We start from the raw sequence: 22,571 nt of genomic DNA on the forward strand, positions 1-22,571 counted from the left end.
GTGACGTGAAAGAACCGCATGGCAAGAGAAATTGACGTACTGTGTCCGCCGCTGTTGATGTTTTGGTTCCTGTTGTCGATTATTTAATGTAATTCTCTCTGCATTTAATCCGATAAAGATCTTGCCATCGATCGAAATGGATAAAAAAAACTTTAACAGAACTAAAAAGAAGTTTAAAGCGTTCAAGGCGAAGCCCAGCACAAGTGTAATCGAAAGAGAAGAAATAAAGAAGTTGACGGACCTATATGACAAAGTATTATTAAGTACATAGTTTTTTGTCTGAATCTTTTATCACAGCAAATTTAATACTAATTACTTTCAGGTTAACACAGAAACAACTGGAAAGTTTTTTCGAGATTTTCCTCTCTCTCAGAAGACGCTTAAAGGGTTAAAAGAGCATGGGTTCATCAAACCTACCGAAATTCAAAGAGAAAGTCTTATGCTAAGTTTGAGAGGAATGGATATTCTTGGAGCAGCAAAAACAGGAAGTGGGAAAACGTTAGCCTTTTTAATTCCAGTAAGTATTTGTGCTTCGGTGCCATAATTCATCTCATTCTACTCTAATTTTCAATTGAAAAAATCATTTCAGATCCTCGAAAAACTGTATTGCAGTCAGTGGACGAGATTAGATGGCGTAGGTGCCCTGATAATAACACCGACGCGAGAACTGGCTTACCAGATTTTTGAAGCTCTGAAAAAGGTTGGACAATATCACGATTTCTCAGCAGGTTTGATAATTGGTAAGTGATTTTTGTTATGTTCGAACATGATAGCAAACCTTAGAATGGATGTGTTTGGTTTTTGCAATTTGAAAAATTTTATTTCGGCAATTATGTTAGCTGTCATTCCAATTAAGCAAGAAGTAAGTCAAACCCTTGAGTCAATTCATCTTAAAAAATATTTTTTGTAAATATTCACTTAATTGTGTGTGTTCCGAAAACTCTGCGATTTAATTTATTTTGCGTACATCCTTTGTTATTGTTTTTCTGTGGGTGTCAAAAAAGTCAAACTGGGCTGCTCACTATCGCCATTGGTATTTAATCTGTCTATTTAAAAGGCAATTAACTAGATCAAGGAAAAGAAAAGAGGTGTTGTACAAATTCAGCGAGAAAGGATAACTATGCTGAGGAATGCAAACGTACGTAGCTAGGCTGGCAGAGATTGAAAAGGGCCTTTCAAGTATACTAGCAAATATGGAGAAGGGAATGAAAAAAATCAACCTCCGGATAAACAAAATTCAACAAATTTATTCGAGTAGGAAAGAAAATCTCCTAATAAAAGTTAGGGAAAGATGCACTGGGACAAACATAAGAGTTTTGCTACTTAGATAGTAAGGCTAATGGAGGAATCAAGGGTGAGATAGTTGACAGGAATGGATAGGAAGAGCTGCTATGGTTTTATATTATACAAGCAAACAGCTAACAGTACTAGCAAAAACATAGCAAGACAATTCGATGGCTTGTATTTTTCTACAGATGTGACACTTGGGCGATGGGGGCAGCAGAGAGAAGAAAATAGGAGAGAATGGTGATGTAGTGCTGCAGAATAATGTTGGAAATATAATGGACAGTAACAATTGAAGAATTATGTACTTTAAAGAGAGAAGGATACTGAAAAGAAGAGGGGAATTGTGTGGGCATATCCTGAAGCACAAGAGTTTACTGCAGACCATTACTGAAGGAAACTTAGAGGCGCTACAAGAGAATTAAGGGATTAAAAGGAAACAGGATATTCCGGAGAGCTCTTAAAAAGTAATCTTTACATTGATGGCTCAAAATCATAAGGAGTAAATTGTCATGAAATTGCCATATTGGCGCTGTCAAAATCGTGGAAGAATAACTGTTTTTTTTATTTGATACACATTCTAAAGCCTAGACTGTTCTTTCATGAATATTTTTCTTAAAATGTGAAGGGACTTATCAAGTGTTCAAAATAATCATGTATCCTGCATCAAAAGTGATAGGATATTTTAAATATGTCACATTGTTTATTCTTCAACATGTGGATTGAGATCCATTAGGCAATGGCAAAACAATACTTTATTGATCAGTTTGCCTGTGAATTCTAATATCCTCCTCTAACTCTTCTTTGCTTATTGATTGTTCTCCGATAAGCATCCTATAGCTCTGCGAGCTACGTATCGACTAAACATCAGTACACTTTGACCATGAGAGCAAAGTTAAAACAAAAGTGAGGGACAATTTTACCAACAATAAGGAAGAAGAGCATAATAATTTCATATTTTATTAAACTAAATTTTTTCCATAACAGTCTTCAAATTCCTCTACTGCTCTTTCTACTTTCATTCATAATACTTCCTGAATCAGTCAAGCATTCCTCCAGTTTTGTTATTTACCTCCTCACCTCTAACATTGAACTCCACATGCCTGGCTGCATTTTGAAAATGTCAAAGTATTTTCTTAAACTCTATATGTAGCACAGTATGTTTATTTGAGCCTTTAAAACTACATGTCCTAATTTTCTTGAACTAAAATACCATTTTCAATAGCAAACCATAATTAATTGAAGCAAAAGTTATACTTTTGAGGGTATCAATATTTTTATGAATTTAAATGATTGTTCAATTGGAACTAATTGAAAATAATTTTAAGTGGGTTCAAAAATAGGGATTCATGACCATTAAGTAATTAGTAGAAAAAGGGAATGACTGTTTTATATGTCACCAGTTCAATTGCTACTGCTTCTAGGTTTGGTTCAAGGCAGAGCAAGATGCATAAATACCTTTATTCTGTTAATTCTTCCAAATAAATATCATGACACCCCCATGTTTGTCTATTCTAATGGCAATATATGGTAGCATTGGCAAAACCTCTTAGGAACACTGTCACTCCTTCCTCCTCGTTTAACCGTTGTTTATAGACACGAATTACATAAAAGTCACCATTAGTCAACAAAGCAACTAGGCATTCTATCCAGTTTATGATGTAGCCTCTTTATGCTCAAATGGAATTCCTTAAGATTGTCCTTTATTCATTCTATATTCGTCCCAATTTTTCTCCAGTTATTGGTTTGAATTATTCGACTCATTGCCTGCAGCTCCGCCATGTTGGTCGTCTTGATTTGAAAGAACTCAAGTTCGCGTTATTTAGCCAGGGTCTGGAGCACTTTTTAACTCTGGCTGTCAAAAATTATAATGAAAGAGGCATTTAGCTCTTTCACTTAAATGCTGTAACATTGTTTGCCATTCAGCATATATTTCACACAATTTTCAATCGCCTCAGAAGTAGTACTGAAAAACTAGGATTATTTATTGCCAGAGGCTTGGGAACTGATGGAATGTAAGTAATCTTGGAGGAAATCTTTAAGCATACTTCAGGGCAATCAACAACAACGGTTGCCCTAGTTTCCTCACCACCTGAACAATGCTTAAGTGTAACTGGGCATGTATAGTTGGTCAAATAATGATATCTGATAATTTGTGAGCTGGTTTTAGCAGCATTTTGATTAATATCCTCAGATAACTATAGGTTTACATTGGCCAAAGAGCAAAACATTTGTAGTTGTTCAACCCAGGAGGCCTGGTACTTCATTCCTGGTGTAGGATATGGTATGTTTAGAAATTCTTGGTTATTGTAGATGCTTAGTAAGGGAAGGAAATAGACGATTAATTTAATTTTGAAGGAAAATATGCTCAATCCATAAATTATTTTTATAGCTATCAAATATTAACATATCTCCACATTTTAAATACATTAAGCGCCATTGGCTCTCGTGACTTGACTTGAGTTAGTTTTTGTCTACTCTGGCAGTGTTATTAATTTTTTACGTCAAAATTCTTTATAATAATAAATGAATTGGTATGAGATGCTATACATTCATCAATACTGAGAACTGAGTTAGTTTTTGTCTACTCTGGCAGTGTTATTAATTTTTTACGTCAAAATTCTTTATTAATAATAAATGAATTGGTATGAGATGCTATACATTCATCAATACTGAATACCAAAGTAAATTATTTATCTCTACAAAATGATATTATGGTATATGATTTATCAGAAAAAACTTCATTCAACTGGAAAATACAATTTTTAAATATTTTCATTATTGCCCTATGTTGCTATTTCACTGTAATATGTCTAGTTTGTGCATATGTAATTGCGAATTCTGTCTCTTCTCTTCTGTATAATATTTCAAATAATTTACTTAATTTTGCTCATTTAATATGTATTTTTAAACTGGCCGCAGGTGGCAAAGATTGGCTCTTTGAAAGAAAGAGGATGGACCAAGTTAATATTGTGATATGCACACCTGGAAGGCTGTTGCAGCACATGGATGAGAATTATCTCTTCACATGTTCCAACATGCAGGTAATTGAATTATTAATGAAACAACATCAAAGCTGCTTGTTCTTAATGATAATGGTAAAAAGAATAATGTCATGTTTTCCTTTATTTAAATCAAGATATTGGTGCTTGACGAAGCTGACCGTTGCTTAGATATGGGATTTGAAGAAACAATGAATAGCATTATTCAAAATTTACCCACAGAGAGACAAACATTGTTATTTTCTGCCACGCAGACAAGGTAGGAATGGCATTTTTTTGTTATTTTTGATTCATCTATGTTTTGGACATTCATAAGTATATAGTCGATCTACTTATAGTGGTGTGACAAAAATTCTAAAACCATTCTTCATCAGCACCAGTTAACTAACATTGCTGCTCAAGTAGCTGAGCCAAACTACTGTCACAAATAATTGGTATTATTTTCCTCAGTTCTCATCCATAGAGAAGGTTTTTTTTGGAAGGGTGTTGTGGAAACACATCTCCAAGCAGGGGTAGACAACCCTTTTTGAGCCCACCCCCTCTCCAACTGTTCTCAACTATCCTGGTTACAGTCCCTAAGTCAGGCTGCTCTAATTCCCTTGTCATCAGTAGCATCAGTCTTGAGGACAATTGGATCAAGGTCCCTCAATTAATGTGGCATCATGAAGTTGTAGATAACCTACAAATTGTTGTCCCTGGGGTTTTCCTCAAAGCTAACTTGGGCAGAGCTCTTTGAGGCAGTGTATAAATGGAGTGCTTTAAAAAAAACAGTGGGCCTCGGAGAGGGTTTGGACCATATGAGAAGGGGCCCCAGGTGACCACATCCTTATGGCCTGTTCAGTGACAACTTTGTGGTTAATTCTGGATATTCAGCGCACAGACAGACCCCATGACATCCCATGTTTTGATGCCCTATTATATTCATCAAGGAAACCAAATGAAGCCCAATCATCTCTGGCTAGTCCCTGTATCCCTTCTATCCTGCATTACCCTTAAAATGATGGAGAGGCAGGAAGAGAAAGCAAAAGGAAATCTCTTGCCTCTCCTATGGCCCATTGTGTAATAATAATTAAGCATGCTAAACCTCTTGAGTTCCTCGTAATAATTAATTCATTCCCATTATATTCTCAATATTAGCCCAAACAAAAAAAATGGCTGGAAGTTCTAAGAAGGCAATTAATAAGAGTAATAGGAAGATTCCTTCCCTTCCAAGATAAACTGACTACATGTATGAAAACAAGAACAGAAGTTCATTTTCCACCATCCAAGGTTTCAGTTAACCCTGGGAAATGTTGGAACATATGATCCATGGGTTAAACTAATTAATGTTAAATTTCATAGTAGTGTTTCTCTCATACTCCTGAGGATTTTTCATGGAATTTCCATTATGATTTTCAGGTCAGTGAAAGATTTGGCACGGCTTAGTTTGAAGGACCCCATGTATGTGTCTGTCCATGAGCATGCCAAACACAGTACACCTGAAGGATTAAGGCAAAGTTATCTTGTTGTGGAATTAGAAGAGAAAGTTTCAATGCTATGGTCTTTCCTTCGAAACCACAAGAAACACAAAATACTTGTTTTCATGTCTAGCTGTAAACAGGTAAATTTTGTGATTTTTATGCTTCTGTTTGCCATAGTTTATGTAATTAGAATGTTTTAGTATATTATTCATGTCTTTTTATTGTTACTTTGGAAAAATTCTGTTTCCCTCTTCATGGAGGTTTCTAGCAATTGTAGTCAGGCATAAGCTGTTCATTTTACATTTCTGATATGTAGGTTCCTTGTTGCTCTTTTAATTGAATTTTTTAAGTTCTTTGAATTTTTTATGGGATACATATATGAAGAACATTTCTTCAAAAGCAATACTCATAAAAGTAAAGCCACGCTGAACATTCCATTTTTTTATATTCTTGAGACTGTTCTTAGAATGCTCATGTGACTTGAGCCTTCCCTGAACACTTGGAAATGCATGTTCACTTGTTCATGGACTATGCAGGATACTTATTTTTTCCATGAAGTGCTTTTCTGGAACAGTATGATCACTTTTCAAAAAGCATTCCTAGAATACAAATGGAAATGTCTGGCACATGAACATTATTTCATAGGTTTGTCATATATTTTTTTAGAATAATGTCACTTTCAGTTATCTGCTGGTGCCTTCTTCTAGCACTCTACAGTGTATGTATGATTACATTCTTTTGTATGAAGTCTTATATAATTTATCATTAAAGTGTTTTTGATCTATTTTTTAATATGGAATCTGGGTTATTTTTGTACAAGTAGGATGGGGATGAATACTTTTGTAATCTCAGTATTCAACAACATTTTTTCACAAGTTGAAAAGAATTCTGTTCTACCAAAGTCCTCTCCTTGCATTGATATTGAAGTTATAACCATGAAAATTGATAAAATAATAAAAATGATCTTTGGTAAAGTGTTATTTCTGATAAATCAGTTTTTGTCAAATTCTAAGCAATCTACTTAAATTAAAATGTTCAGCCAAAATCTATAACTAATACTTTTTGAGCTGTCATACCAACAAAGTTTTAATCACCTGCACTCACAGAGCTATAAGAAAGGATGGTCAAAATGTTTTCACTTCAAAACATATACATACAGGTTCCCTGTAGTTCCCTTAAAAGTCCTATGTCTCATTTTTTATAAATGCAATACTTTCACATATATTTAATGCATACATATTTAAGGAGGGAGTAAAAATATAATTGTTCAAAATCAATACAGATTATCTTTCATTGTAGCAATTTAATTGATTGCACCCACTAACAAGCTATTCTCTAAACTTTTGGCATTTAAGTGTAATAACTGAATGGAATTACAAATTTTGATATTATTGCATGCTGTTGTTAGAGATATTCTCGTTAACAGATATACCAATGCAAAAGATTTTATGTTTAGCCAAAAATCAAGATCAATTATTTCCTTTGATCCATTCACCCTTCTCAATAAGTTTTTATTTTGCCTAATTGTAAGTAATGAGGAGTGGCTAAGTCTTTTACCTAGAGCTGCGTATCTAAGGTTGACTTTGCTTGTGCTTGCTGTGAATTGGTCAACAAAACCATAGGCAACCTTAGATATATAACTCTCAGCACTGGCCTGAGATATAAGATCTTGCTCAAATCAGCAAATTTTAAGCATTGAACCAATTTATGAATGGAAAAAGTAATGTTGGGTGTGACATCCTGCCACCGTACTCCTCTTTTTCCAGTATACTGACTGAAGAGAACTCGCTCTAGTGTGCTTTACCAATCTCACCTGATATTAATATTTTCTTGTGTATTCAAAGCTTCACCATACCTTTATTTTAAGAGACTCATTGTGTCCTTCATTCTTTTACCAAGGTGAAGTTTATGTTCGAAGCCTTTTGTAGGCTACGCCCTGGAGTGAGTCTCCTTGCTCTTTATGGATCCCTACATCAACTGAAGCGGATGGCAATTTATGAATCTTTCTGTCGAAAAAAGCATGCTGTTCTGTTTGCCACTGATATTGCTGCTCGAGGACTTGGTCAGTTTTGAAATATATGTAAAACCGTTTCAACTTAATTCTTTTCCAATTCTGGTTTTTTTTTGTAATCCTGACCTAATTTTTATTAGATTTCCCAGCTGTGCATTGGGTTATTCAGCTAGACTGCCCCGAGGATGCAGCTACATACATTCACCGGGCAGGCCGTACCGCTCGTTATGAAAAAGGAGGAGAATCTTTGCTGGTACTTTTGCCATCAGAAAAGGATGCAATGGTGAAACATTTAGAAACGGCCAAAGTACCCATCAATCAAATTATGTAAGATATTTAATATTTCTCAAGTTAAACGTTCATTTTTTGTAATTGCTTATTCAGTATCATTTTCATTGATTTTTCTTGCTAATCTATGTCCCATGATAATGAATGTTTATTTAAATGACAAACACACTTTTAAGTTAATCAGTGTTGGCCTTTTGAAGTATTTTTCACACAGTATTGTAAATACTTTAATTTGATGCATGACTTATTTTTACCAATGCCAACTTTCTGATGGTTATTAGATTATTTCTTCTATTTTGTCAAACAGAGGTAGACAATCAATTGCAATTTTATATGTATTTTGTATGAGAGGGAATGTTAAAGATTAGAATGTAAGAAATACTTCAATTTTTATACAAAATCAAGTTTTTCGTGTTGACGACACTTATTTTCCTTTGTAATAAGCAAATTATACATAGTAAGTTAACTGTTAAACTTTCCTTCTTATCTTTTGTTCAATCCTGTAATGTGTGGAATTCAAGTTTATTATGTATGTGAATGGACGTTTTATTAATTTGCCTTAATTGATGTTCAAAATATTCCTTCATGTATTATTACAGGATTAGTGCCAATAAACTTCAATCCCCGCAAAGAAAATTAGAGGCATTGCTGGCTCGAGACTGTGAACTAAAAGCCAGTGCTCAACGAGCGTTTGTTGCCTATGTTAAATCTGTATTTCTTATGAAAGACAAAGAAGTGTTCAAAGTGAATTCACTGAAGACAGATGCTTATTCCAGGTATGATGCATAGTATATTTTATTAATTTGATCTTTCTACCTTGAAGTTGTGATAAATAATTTTATTAGAAATTCTGGGGGATCCGTTTAACTAGGCAAAATTTCTTAATAAAACCATACTGAATTCCGTTAACCACCTATCTTTATGTAGATATGTATGATATAGTATTTAAATTTCAGCCATTTCCAAAGAGAATGTTGTCATTATGATGATATATATGCTCCCTATTCCATTGATCCTTTCTGAACAAATTTGAATGGGAAAAGAACCTGAAACTAGCATTTAAATCTCTAGGGAAACTGCGAATAGCAAATTTACAATTTTCCATTTTAGTAGTATTAAAGCATTGTGAAATATAGGTGAATTATGTGTTGTAATTTCCCCCGTAATTTGTAAAGCAAATCAAAATGCTATAACCAAGCAAAAGTATGGTCAGAGATAACTCACTAATTGCAATGTTGTGATTTTAAATTCTATCATTAGTAATATATCTCTATGAATAATGACTTACGAGAAGTAAAGTTTACATCTTCAACTGAAGTCTCTCCCATCTTAAAACAAAACATTACTGTCAAATACTTTTCATTTACTCATAATTCTATTACTATAACATGTGATTTTGAAACTGTGTGGTAGGATATTACAATTTATGGTATAAGCATATCAATGATGTGATCAAGCATAAAAACATGGGTTGTGCGTGACATTTTAACTGTGCTTTGTTAAAGTTTTCCAGCTAAAAATCTCATGTTTCTTCTATAAAAGCTTGTGTAAATAGTTTTTAATCATCCTAAACAATCTTTCTATATTTGAAACAGAATCAGGGACATATTGCTAATTATGAGCATATATATTTTCATCATTTTAAGAAGTCATAGCAAATTCTAATCACATATAAGAACAAGCAACTGTCAATTCTCTTGTAGAAAGAAGTATTGATTGTCATATGGTCTCAAATGGGCAGTTATTATTATTAATTAAGAATTACGTTGCAATTAGGCAATTGTCCTGGTGGCAACGGTCAATTTGATCAATGATCACTCTTACAACGAACATACATATATACACGCTCTAGAAAAACAGATAGGAGACAAAATATTCTTACATACAATGACACTTCCACATCACCTACAAAATGCCGTCCACATAACATACAAACAATATTTTAATTACTACAGTGAAGTTTATCACCCAGTGACTGCTTTACATGTAATTTATTCTTAAAACTCCTAAAATTGGATGGAAAGGGCACAAACAAACCTCCAGGCAGCTGGTTCCAATCAAAAATAGTTCTATTTAAAAAAGAGTATTTTTTCTTATTTGTTTTTTGCATTCTTATTTTTATCTTGAAACTATGGTCTTTTTTTCCCTTAAAGTTAGGTTTTTCTGTCCCTTTCCATCAATCTTCCCACGCTTCATCATTTTTAACAATTCTATACATTGTGCCTAACCTACTCCTTTTTCTTCTATTTTTCAAACTCTTCCATTTCAGTATATCTAATATTTCTGTGACACTATCTGTTCTTTTGTACCTTCCAAGTACATATCTTGCTGCCTTTCTTTGAACTTTTTCTATTTTTTTAATATATCTTACCTTATATGCTTTTTCTTTTGTGGCTACGCTACTTCTGAAATAAATTTCTCATTACCCAATGAAGTACTTTAAATGCCTTCCTTGTCACATTATCTACTAGGACTCCCCACCCAAGATCCTTAGTTAAGTAAATGCCTAAATATTTGCAATGACTGCTACATGATCCAATCCAATGGTAATGAATCCAACTTTAACAATAATTTATCGTGAGGCACTCCATCGAAAGCTGCCGAGAAATCAACGATTACTGCATCAACATCCTTTCCTTCATCTATTGCATAGCCGATGTATTGGCTAAATCCCAAAAGCTGCGTTTCACACAAGTATCCCGTTCTAAACCCATGTTGGTGTTTGAATAGCCATCTATCTCTTGCCCACCATTCCCGAATGTAGTCAGCGATTTTTTTTCCATTGTTTTGCAAACAACTGAGGTTATGCTTACCGGTCTATAATCGTTGGCTATTGTTTTATCCCCTTTCTTGAAAATTGGTGTAATATTTTCTTTTTTCCAATCATTGGGCAAGGCATCATTATTTAAAGTTACTTTGAATAGATGACTCAGGTACAAAGCTATTTCGGAATCACCCAGTTTTAGAATGTCAATTGATATACTGTCCGGTCCCACAGACTTATTTTTCCTCATCTTCCTTATTTTTTTCACAAAATACAAGTCCTCCACAATAACAACATGTGTTGGTACAATCCCATAAACAATATTTGGGCAACAAAAACTATCACACTGCATACTATGTTAAAATACATAGTGACTCAGGGTAACACTAAGTCAATCTACCGGCTAATTTTCCAACGTTTTAATTTCAATTTTTATCAACGGATTATCAAATGTATATTATTTTGGTGCTAACTATAGTAGTGAGTGAGAAAATATTTTGAATCTCTATCCAGGGTGGAATGACAAATTCTAAGGGTAGGATGTATCTAACCCATATCCTGGATGGCAATATGGTTATAATAAATGAACATGTGAAGTTGACTAAATATGTGTAATAATTCTACATTCAGTATAATTTTGCCTATCCCAAGCCTTTTTTGCGATGATTTTAAAGGTTAGGTATTCTCATCAGTCAAACTGCACTCAAATGGAAACAGCAAAAAATTAAACATATACTTGTTAGAGGTCCACTTAATTGTACTTATTATATGTTCTAAGGAGATGTACATATGTGGTTTGTTTATTCATACCATATTACCCTGCCCATAAGATGCACCCTGATTTGTAGGGATGAAGTTATGATGATGATAAGATATTTGGATCAGAAAGTGTGACAATCAAAGTATTTTGATATTAACACTAAATATGTAGAAAATTGAATTGTTACATTTAAAAATAAGCAGCCACACTTATGTCAACTTTTATTCATCAAAGAATTCCAGAAATTCATTGTCACTGGGCCAAAATGCCTTTAAGTCAACTTGTTTCCATGTTCTGAAACTTAATTCACAAATTTAAGTGAAAATTCAATACTGCAAGACAATCTTCTCTCTTAAGATCCTCTGAGGTTATTATCATTTTAACTTTCCATTCAATGCTTAGTTTCTGTTATTATTTTGATATTATTGAAATTTCTGTTCAAAGGGACCATATGTTCTATGCCTTTACAACACTCTCATACCACTTAGCGTTGAATGCCTGTTGACTCATGAGTTTATCGGGAAAAATGATACGATGCATGTATTAACAGAGGGGAAAGATCCCCGTTAAAGTTACTCATATTGAGTTTTGTGGCAGCATCACATGTGAGATGAAACTAAATGCACTACATTGTATACATTTGTGATTTATTTACGAAGGACTTTCAACAAAATATTAAAACTCCGTTGCTTATTACTGTCTCAGAACAGTGATATTACTGAAATTTGTAATCAAAGCAATCAATTTCTATGCCTGATGCTGGAAAAAGTACTGAATAATGATTATTTTTCCTGAAAATCTGCTTGCGCTTATTGGTCAAGGTTATACCCGTGTACTGCTGGCCCATTAGAGGCAGATTGATTTTGGAGCACATTTTCGAGTATAATAAGTGCATCTTATGGGCTGGGAAATATGATATTTTTCCATCAGTGTGGTGATAGTTTTAAGAAATGTATTTGTTGCCATGGATTGTTAGCATTGTTCACTTTAAAATTTTTATGCACCTCATAATGTTTCATATCATTAATGAATAATTTTGCTGCTTCTAGTTCCTTAGGGTTAGCCATACCACCAAGAATAAGATTTTTACAACGGATGGAAAGGAAAAAAGCTGCTGTTGTAAAGAATGAGGAAGAATCATCAGAAAATGAATCTAAAAATAATGGTTCCAGTCAAAGCCATGATGAGGATGAAAGTGATGATGATGCTCTAACTAAATCTATGGAATGCAAAAATCCAGTTTCCAGATTTCAAAAACCATTTAAGTTTGGGAGTGGTTAGTAATTTATTATTTTTTTATTTATTTATAAAATAATCATTTTGGGGGTAATTTATGTTGCAGGTACCACAAAAACATTTGCTGAAGAAATCCTAGACATGTTATCTCTTTCATCTTGGAAAATGAAAATGCCAAGTGTACTGCAGGAAATTCATATTTGTACCTAAATATCCCAAATCTAGCCCAAGTCAAATAAATTTGGGTGTATACTTAACAAAATGGGATGCATAATTGTGGTATAGACCAACAGTCTGCTTTTGCCGATGAAATTGATGATCAGTGGTTACAAGCCGAAATCTTTTGACTCTACCACTTTCTAAAATAGAAGTTTTTCTCTATGGACTGCACATCTCATTAGCATTACTTATTTTATTTAACATTTAATCAGCTCATCAGTGGCTAATACTAATGCCAAATAATAATATTTGCTTTACAGCTGAGAGTGATAGTGAAGAAGATATTTTGGTAGTAAAAAGGAAAAATCATGACCTAGAGAATGATTTAAATGATAAGGAAGAGAATGGTATTGAAAGTGAGGAAGAGTTGTCCCTAAAACAAAAGAAGAAGGTGTTGACCAAAGCAGCAATTGCTAAACGTGTCCTGAAAAAGAGGATTGTGGCCAACAAGAAAACTGTCTTTGATGAAGAAGGGAATGTAAGTGCTGCCTCCATACATTAATATTTAACAGTTGATACAAGTATGCCATTAGCGTTATATTTTATTATTCATATTGAGTATATTTGTGATATATATGTGTATGTGAGATATATATTTATTTGCAAAATTCATTAACAAGAGTATTTAGTGTGATAGTTATGTTTCCCAAGTTGTGAATAACTGTGGATGGTCCTGTCAAACCTTGTTTCCATCCTACCTCAGTATGGGTGCGGTCATGTTTTTTATGGAGTGTTAACTGGTGAAGTGACCTCAGTATTTGACATCCCTAAATACTACTTGTATAAATCCCAGCATAAATTCATTTCAGTCTACATTATTGGCCTTGGGCATGAAATATTACTAATTATTGCTAATTTCATGTGCAGAATTCATAGCATAGTATTCACTCAGTTCATGTGTGCAGATTTTGTTGTTATTCTGTTGTTATTCTATATACCTTTGATGGTCCATGTTCTCTCCTCATTTCAGTAAATATAAGTCTGAGGCAAGACATCAATCTGAGAAAGTTGGGTTAGCTAAAAGGCATCTTATCCCCTGTGAATGTTAATGATAAATATGTATTTACATTAAACAGTGTAAAATTTATGAAATTAAAATAATTGACTTGGGATAGTAAGGCAAAATCAGCATTTTTTGACACTGTGATTTCTTAAATTGATATATTTGATGGTTTATGGTATAAGGTGGGGTCACAGTAGCCCTGGGATAGAGAGTTTAACTACTGACCAGAGGGTTGAGGCTTCAATCCCCAAGCAAGCCTCTCTGAGCACCCTTAGCTCCACCTAAGTTTTGTGATTTTTTGGGTACTAGATTTTCCTGGGAAACCATAACCGGCACAGGGAAAGGAACTGCCCCTAATCTCATGTGTGAATTTTGCATACCATCAGGCTTAGTACTGGATTAACCAACCTTCGGGTTGATAACTTTGTTTATGGTGTATATATAAGGAATATATGCAGTGTGTGTGTAGATTTTCTTTTAATTTCTACCCAATGATAACAAACTGTGCCCAAGTATCCTGTAGTGGTGCCTCCTCTTTGGATTTGGCATTATGTAATCACAAAATTGAGTATCTTTAATTTAATTTTAAGGTTTATTTTTCTTATTAGGCTCCTTATTTAGTAATAATAATTGTGCCACCTGCTAATTTAATTCTTAAAACTCCCTTAAAACCTAACAATCCCTGAACACATTGTGCTTTTGCATTGCAGGCAATTAAGAATTATGCAAAGGAAAAAGTTTCAGAAGCTGCTCTTAAATATGAAAATGAAGAGACTCCAGAGGGAGGCATCGATATAGAGAAAGCCAAGATAGCATTGAAAGAAGAGGATCAGTTTGACAGGAAGCTCTTCCGAGAAAGGGTCAAAGCCAAGCACAGGTGAGAAATTATAGCATAATTCATTTTTGCCAATTTGATGGAAGAATGCATTGGCAATTGCAATATTCCATTGCTAGGCTCCACCTAAACATGTATCGGGATGTCTGTCATTGTGATACATTTCAAGCAGTGATGTAATACCCAAAACAGGGTCTTCTAATGATTTACAAAAAAAATGTCTCCTCTCCGTCTTATATTAGCTTGACTTAAATGTCAATTACACCTCACAAACTTCTTTCTTCTTAGAACATCTTTCATCATGTTAATACTGAACCTTTTTCTTGAAACTATTATCTTGTATTATGAAAATGGCATCTCAATATCCTACACCTTTTTTGCCAGATATTTGGTAAGAGTTTTCTAAAAGTAGTTATTTATCTTGAAATAATTCTGAAGGCTTATCCTCGATGTCTAGTTTGTGAAGATTTCATTCTACTTTGCAGGAGGTGTCATTCATATAGGTTGTTTTTGTGACCACACTTTCAACTCCATTCTTGAATTTTGTCTTCAAGTCAAAGTGATCTGAAGATCTCCTGACCATAATTTTCTCAGATCCTAATCTCTTCTTATCACATTTCCATGTTTAAATTTTTAATTTCTCTACTATCAATCATTGGCTTCCAAATTTTTACCAGCTGAACTAATAATTCCATACTAATTAAGCTCTACAAGGCTACTGAGCCACATTATATTTTACTAATTTTCCTTTGTTGGTTGAAATTCTAATCTTCTCGGCAAAACACATCAGCAGGAACTTGAAGAACATTTATTGTTTTAACTGCCTTCACCTATCAAGGTTATTACCACTGTTTATTGTTATGTTTTCCATTTAATCCTGTTTTCGAAATGAGGGATATTGCATGGATAAAGTAATTCCAATGTGAATAACAAGAGGCATGTTCACAGGGGGTATTTCAGACCTTTTGACAGGTCTTTTTTAAAATTATCCATCTCCCCTGCACTTTGCTTAATGGATGGATAAAATTCATTAATTTTCAGGTATCTTTTTGTACTCAACAGGCATAGGATGGTTTTCTCATGGAATTCATAAATGTACTTTTGTAGTTTTTCTGTTGCTAAGAAAAATGCACAGGGTCACACAAAAGGAGATACATTAATTTTATCAATCCAGTAATATTTTATTTCCATGTAATGATTTTTGACTGCTGCTTTTCATATGTGCAGAAATGCAACTCTTTAATTTTTTATTGTATTTTTGAGTTTGAATAATTTTAGTGGAGAATATCAATGTTTGTCTTTCAGAGAACAGAAAAAGAAGCTGAAGGAGGCCAAGATGAACGAAAGGAAGTTAAAAGCGGGAAAGATTGATGAAGAAGAAGAAGACGAATTCAGTGATTCAGAGAGTGACGGTCCTGATATGTCTTGGTTACCTGATCCTGATAAAGTGTTTGGAAAGAAGAATAGTGGTGATGAAGAATCTGAAAATGAAAGTGCCAATGGAAGTGAAGCAGAAAGCTCTAGTTTGCCTGAAGAAGATCTGAGCAGGTAAGATAAACCTTTTATTTAGCTCCATAAGTGGTGAATGTTAATAACTAATCCATATTGTTGATTGTGTGTGCAGGTAAAAGTCCGAGATATGTTTATTTTAAATTAATTGTAATTTATATATACTTTATGTTGCTGCTGTTAGTTTTGTGGAAAGCTGCAGAATAGGATTCTTTAGGGACTTTTTGTGTTATTGTCTTTAAAAAAGAACTTCACCACTTCAGTAGTATTTTTTTTTCACGTACAATACATTTTCACTGGGAATGTTCTATTTTGTTCTCTTCTGTTCTAGTCAAACTAGTCTGATTTTTGCATAACTCACTTGCTAAGTCTGCACTAGTAAAAAATGCTGTCCATAACCTCTTGAAACCCTTTCTGGAAATCAAGCTTTTTTTACTACCTTAAAAATTAGTTGCCCGTGTGTCTTTTTTGTCCTAGGGAACTTCCTGGTAACTGATGTGACAATGTTGGGTGAAAGGGAAATGCCATATTGCTCACACACCTTTTTTTCATAATAGCATGGTGGGAAAACTAATAGCGTATAAAACATGTCTGCAAAATAAGTGCTAAGCAGTGGAGTGATGATGCTAAGTATGAGTGATTGCATATATCTGGCAACCGTTTGGGAAGATGTGAATCAAGTGCACTTAATGCAATCTAAATTTTATTGTTTATTGACTGCAGCAAAAATTTCACTTTGGAAATGGTACACTCCATCAGAGACAAGGCTCAAGTGGAAATTTTATTTCTGCAAAGCTTTTCTCAGTGATATTTTTCATCAAATTTTGAGCCACTTCATTGGCCCTTTTTCAGTTTTATTATTTCTTGGAACAGTTCAATTAGTGAATGTGCTGCATTTGACTCATTCAACCACCGATCATCACGGTGGTTATCTGTGCAATCATATGTTTTCATTCTTTGGGAAAGCTCTTTAACAATTTTACATCAATGATAGAAAAGACCCATTTTGGAAATTGTACCATTTGATGGTTGAGGTCTCCTTGTCAGATTCTCTGGTGTCCTACAATGGGTTAAGGCTAAGCTGCTTGTTTCCACCAGGCATTTTTCTCAAACATCAACTTGGGTAGAGTTAAGATTTTTCAACTGTAACGAATGTGTCATGTTTGGTTAGTACCTATGTGCAATATCTGTGGGTTGAGTTAATTTACAGGATTCTCAAGTCCTACTCTTTAGAAATAATGGAAACATGCAGCAGCACTTTGAGTCAATAAACAAATTGTTTAACTTTTTGAGATATATTTGGATTGTCCTTTAAAAATTTCCTTCTGACAGTTGGTAATTATACAGCAGAGCTTGTTATTTCAATGTTGAAAGTTCTCCGTGCATCATTTTTCCCTTCTCCTTCTGATAGTCCCTCAGTCAGCAGGATTCTCCATTCCACATCATAACCCAGCTTATTCCTCAGGATTTCAAAATTCCATAACCTTGAGTCATGCCTATACTCGCTCAAAAAAAAATAGTTTATAAGTCTGAAATATTTTGTAGTCTACCCCTGATTAAAGTATTGTATATTAATAAAATATATGTGTGCATATTTAACTGTTCACCAATTTATATCTATGTATGTATTTATATCCGAATGAAAACTAATGGGCATAATTCCATAATTATTGATTAACCTAAAATCTCTCCATATGGCCATAATCGTTGATTAATATAAAATATTTCCATGTTCACACTTTAGCCATCTTCAAAACAAAAGGAAACTCTCTAGTGACTTGGCCAAGAGTGGTAGGAAAAGGCACAAGAAGGATTTCGCGACAGAAATAGCTGGTGATAGAAGCCTGACATTACAAGAAGAGGAAGCATTGGCAATGCAGTTGCTCCAGCAATGAAAGTGACTCACAGAAACATTTTGTTCAGTGTTGGTGAATTTATTCATCTTCATATATTATGAAATATATTTGTTAAAAATTACTCAAGTTGTTTTACTTTATCCTTAAGATTTTCAAATTCTTCCTTTGTTACTTGGCACCGAAATATAAACCAAATGGCCAAGTTGGGAGCTGACATATGATTTATGCCATCAAAATTTGTTTTTCCTTCCACAATGGGTAAAATTTCATTCATATCTATTTCTTCTCTCTTCTCCGATCTCATCAAGTATGTAATATGGTGATACTTAATATCAGCATTATCTATGGAAAGAAATTATTCAAATTACTGATTTTCATTCTGTTATCATTAATGCCTGTGAGGAATTTCAATCAAATAAAATTACTTTGAAATTCATAATGTCCAATACCAAAACAATCTCTGATACATTTATGAAACGGCATAAGATACATGAAAATAGAGAAAAATGAAAATACTTAAGAGCCAATGTACGTATACCACTTAAAATTTGAAAACAACCAAAATATCCGAGTTTCAATGCCCCAAAGACAAGTGGTCACTTTGGGGAGGATGGCATAAAAATAGAAGGGAAAAAAGACAATTGCTTTATAAGCTACCAAGAAAGGAAATTTATGAGGCTGAACAGATTGATATATTTCGCCTAAGCAGCACTCTCATATCAGACTAAAATTGTGACAAGTCCCATTGCCAGTTATCATCCCTATCCTTCAATTCTGTTAGATTTCATTGAGATACAGACATTCTCACTAAGTTTCAATTTTAAAATGAAGACTGCTTGCTATTAAGTTTCACCACATATGTACAATTTTTTTTAGGTTGAAAATGTCTTCAGTAGCATCCTAGGTAGGGTCTTTACATCAAAGTCCATCATTCAAGCAGATACCTAGTTTAATTCTGAAAGTCCAAATAAGTTGTATGACATCTTGTAACTACTTTATAGGTATTCTTACCAGGATTCCTAAGGCGGGCACTTCTGAAACAATGCTCAATATCTCTGCTAAAATTGATGCCACTCACTGATTCTTTCTGCATTAGCACTTGAGCCTTTTTAAGCCAGAGCTTGGATAAAATAAAATCAGTTGTTTTTAGGAAACCATCTCTGCATGGATTTTTGCTTCTTTCCAGTACTTGATGTTTGGAGATGCGTTGAAGACACCTGTAAAATTAATTTAATTCAATTATTTTTATGAACATTAAAATTAGTAATTCATAAAAAATAAGAAATAGCTACTGCTACAGAAATCATACAGCATTATTTCTACTTCATTTCAATGCTCCACTTAAAGGCTAATAATGTACCAAGCAGGATGTGGAACCTTAACATTATCTTAAATATTGGAGAATGCCATTGCTAATTTCCATAGTTGAGTAAATTTACTCATTCCAGAGGTCATAATTCACAAAAATCAATTTCATAGTTTGCAATTAAACATGCTCATTCTTTGATTTCAGGCATCTTATGTTGCATTAATTTAGTACAGTAACATTCAAAGTTTTATCTATCATCCATAAATTTATATTTTGGTAAAAGCTCTTCAAATTATCGACACTTTATATAATTGTTGCCAAAATTCGAATGCATTAAATAGGTAGGTACTTAAATCCCTCAGACAGTGGTCAGATTGTTCAGACTGGTCAAAAAGTCAAAAGTGTACTGTCAAATGGTAAACACATTACCATGATGCACAAAAGTTGACGTTACTCCAAGTAGATAAAAGGTAAGCAGATATAATAGGGGAGAGAATTTATTAGTTTGACAAATGACTGGGAACATGTATGCACTTCTATGAAAAATTTCTTTAATCTGAAACTATCTTCGATAGTGTATGTTTAAGTGGCACATTGGAAAATATAACCTTGTTTCCAAGGAGGCAGTTCGATCCATGAGACAAAATCGGCGTGAAAATGATTTAAACAATCACTTTGCACATCATGATTTGAACCACTCTTTCAAATCATAATTCTGACTTGAACTGAAATTGAAAGTATTTAACAATAAAAATGGATTTGAATGGTACGTTCCCCACCTTCCTGTCGCCACCTCTGCTTTTGATCCATTGTGATATACTCATGCTAAGCCTGCAAGCCACTGTGGGGGCAGGAGGTTTTGGAAAACCATCCTTGACCATATAAATTCAGCTGAATATTATGAGTTTAAAGCATGGACTATCGATTATAATTGTTTTGCAAGATTGCTGGAGAACTTAACCAAGTTTCTGTTAGATCACAAGTTGTGAGAGGGAAGGAATATCTGAATATGAGCATTGTCCAAATGTTATCAGTTTTTTTTATAATTTCGACCCCTACCCTTGGTGTTACAATAGTACTCAATATGTAGTCATGTAAATTTCTACTCTCTTCTTGTTAGGAGCATTTCCCAGCCTAGTTTTTACCATCAAATGGTAACCTCATCACATTTTTTTCATACCAATTTTTCATGAATTTGAATTCCTTTGAACATAGCCTAAAATCCTTAATTAACACTTTCTCGGATCCCATACATGTACTTGCCTGATTTTTCTAATGTAGCCTCACCAATGAAAAAAGGCATAGTTCCTTCCCTCTCATCATACTATTATTTCACTACTCATTAGATGAAACCAAGTTTCTTTGCTGCAGGCTCGCACATCTTTTTAGTGTATACACTATAAACTGAATTACCATGCTATCGGGATTACTTATATAAAACAAAATTTAAAAGATAATTTTATGTGATTACTATTCTATCAGCTATGAGTATGGCGTATGTTACAAAATATAAAAATCTAAAATCCCAAATTGGTATGATTATTTCTTCCAAAATCTTAAGTAACCATACTTTTGTTTTTAATGTTCTTGCTTGTCATTTCCATGATTTAAGCAAATCTACTCGGAAAAGAAGTCTAGCAGGTGAGATGATTCTGTACACCACTAACTCAGTAAATTCCATGAGTACCTTAAAGGGAAGGAGGCCATAATACTCACCTTGCCTGTGACCATTATGTTCTATTGTGACAACTTTAATTTATTTTTCTGTGAATGAGCACATTACCCATCAGTAAAATTCAAGTCCTGCTGTGATGAAGAATGCGAAGAGCAAAGTTAGGATTTCTATACAGCAGCCAAGCCAATTAAAAAAGGAATCCAATCAAACATCAATCGTAAATTGAGAATTAAGAACGATCCAACATATAATTTAGTGGTTAGTTAATTATATATTTAGTGCTAAAATATAATTTACCGACACCAGTCAATATAATTTACTTACCTATTCAAAAGCACCAGACTTCTAGAGAAATCATTTTCTCTAAAAGCACATTCTGATAGTAGGATGCATGACATTAAGTCATGTTCAGAAAACATCAATGAAGCATAAATAGAATCTGAATGTAATTCATCAGTGCTGTCATCATTTTCAAAACTTGTCACTCTAATGCTATCACAGTTATCCAAATTTCCAGTGAGATTCATCTGATCTGCATTGGTTCTTTCTCTGTCCAGTTCTGCGAAGATGCTCTGTACTTCAAGTTCTAGTTTGGGTCGTTTATTTGCACTTGGTCCATCCTCATCAGATTCATATAATGAAAACTTAGGTATATCCTGAATACCAGAAATATTCTGGAAAATTTTAGCAGCTTTATCACATAGACAAATTGCTTCTTTTGTTCTGTCAATGTCAGAATTTTCACTTAGTAATAAAAGCACTGCCACTGCATTATGTAGATGGTAACGAAATACTGTAGCAGGGCCATTAATTTCCAATAATGCCAGAAGATCCAGGAAGTATTCTGCAGATTCTTCATAAAGCTGTTTTGGAAAACCAAAATCTTTTTTCATGATTTCTGACCAAAAATTAAATATAATAATAACTTTAAGGACAAGCATATGTTAAGAAAACAGTGATTCAATATTTCAAGACTAAATTACCATACCTCAATGAAATTTACATTACATAAGTTATATAAATATATTATACATATTTTCAGATTCCAAGTTGCATGCAAAACATACCTTATTTTTGCATAATGTATATGCCATTTTTTCCAGTGCCATTTGCAGGTTTACTTTACATGGTGGATGAATAAAATCCAAAGTTTTTAAAAGCATGGAATGCTGATGAGCATGTAAATTTTCCATATAGTTTCTATGCTTCAGCACCTAAAATAAATGTTGAAAAAATGGCAATCTCATTCTCATCAACAAAATCAGTACAAAAAAAGACCAGTTTGATCTAGGTGACATATTGGACTAGAGAAATAATTTTATGAATGCCTCCTTAGTATGAGGCAGAATCCAGAAGTTGA

The 22,571-nt window shown here is 33.7% G+C and overlaps 2 protein-coding genes across 2 annotated transcripts; one reads left to right on the plus strand and one right to left on the minus strand.

Moving 5' to 3' along the window:
- Positions 1-6: 6 nt before the first annotated feature.
- Positions 7-18,348, plus strand: LOC139694430 (probable ATP-dependent RNA helicase DDX10). Its single transcript, XM_071593002.1, has 14 exons — positions 7-253; positions 323-517; positions 590-740; positions 4,207-4,328; positions 4,424-4,545; positions 5,685-5,886; positions 7,646-7,808; positions 7,898-8,084; positions 8,645-8,821; positions 12,619-12,845; positions 13,285-13,502; positions 14,738-14,904; positions 16,168-16,410; positions 18,116-18,348. The coding sequence occupies exons 1-14, from the start codon at positions 137-139 to the stop codon at positions 18,264-18,266; spliced, it is 2,442 nt and encodes an 813-aa protein (XP_071449103.1). The 5' UTR covers positions 7-136; the 3' UTR covers positions 18,267-18,348.
- Positions 18,121-22,512, minus strand: LOC139694451 (uncharacterized). The gene is made up of 4 exons (XM_071593045.1): positions 22,279-22,512; positions 21,536-22,074; positions 19,239-19,444; positions 18,121-18,569 (listed from the first exon to the last, which is right to left on the minus strand). The coding sequence occupies exons 1-4, from the start codon at positions 22,402-22,404 to the stop codon at positions 18,346-18,348; spliced, it is 1,095 nt and encodes a 364-aa protein (XP_071449146.1). The 5' UTR covers positions 22,405-22,512; the 3' UTR covers positions 18,121-18,345.
- Positions 22,513-22,571: the final 59 nt, after the last annotated feature.

Source organism: Hetaerina americana, unplaced genomic scaffold (genome assembly GCF_022747635.1).
Source record: "Hetaerina americana unplaced genomic scaffold, ioHetAmer1.1.p SCAF_1, whole genome shotgun sequence".
Classification (NCBI taxonomy): Eukaryota; Metazoa; Arthropoda; class Insecta; order Odonata; family Calopterygidae; genus Hetaerina; species Hetaerina americana.

Coding starts and splice junctions, on each gene's coding strand:
- LOC139694451 (XM_071593045.1), bottom strand. CDS start 22,404: ATGGAAAATTTACATGCTCATCAGCATTCCATGCTTTTAAAAACTTTG. Junction 19,445..21,535: donor AGTCTGGTGCTTTTGAATAG/GTAAGTAAATTA, acceptor TTAATTTTACAG/GTGTCTTCAACGCATCTCCA. Junction 18,570..19,238: donor TGCCCGCCTTAGGAATCCTG/GTAAGAATACCT, acceptor TTCTTTCCATAG/ATAATGCTGATATTAAGTAT.
- LOC139694430 (XM_071593002.1), top strand. CDS start 137: ATGGATAAAAAAAACTTTAACAGAACTAAAAAGAAGTTTAAAGCGTTC. Junction 4,546..5,684: donor TTTTCTGCCACGCAGACAAG/GTAGGAATGGCA, acceptor TATGATTTTCAG/GTCAGTGAAAGATTTGGCAC. Junction 5,887..7,645: donor TCATGTCTAGCTGTAAACAG/GTAAATTTTGTG, acceptor TCTTTTACCAAG/GTGAAGTTTATGTTCGAAGC.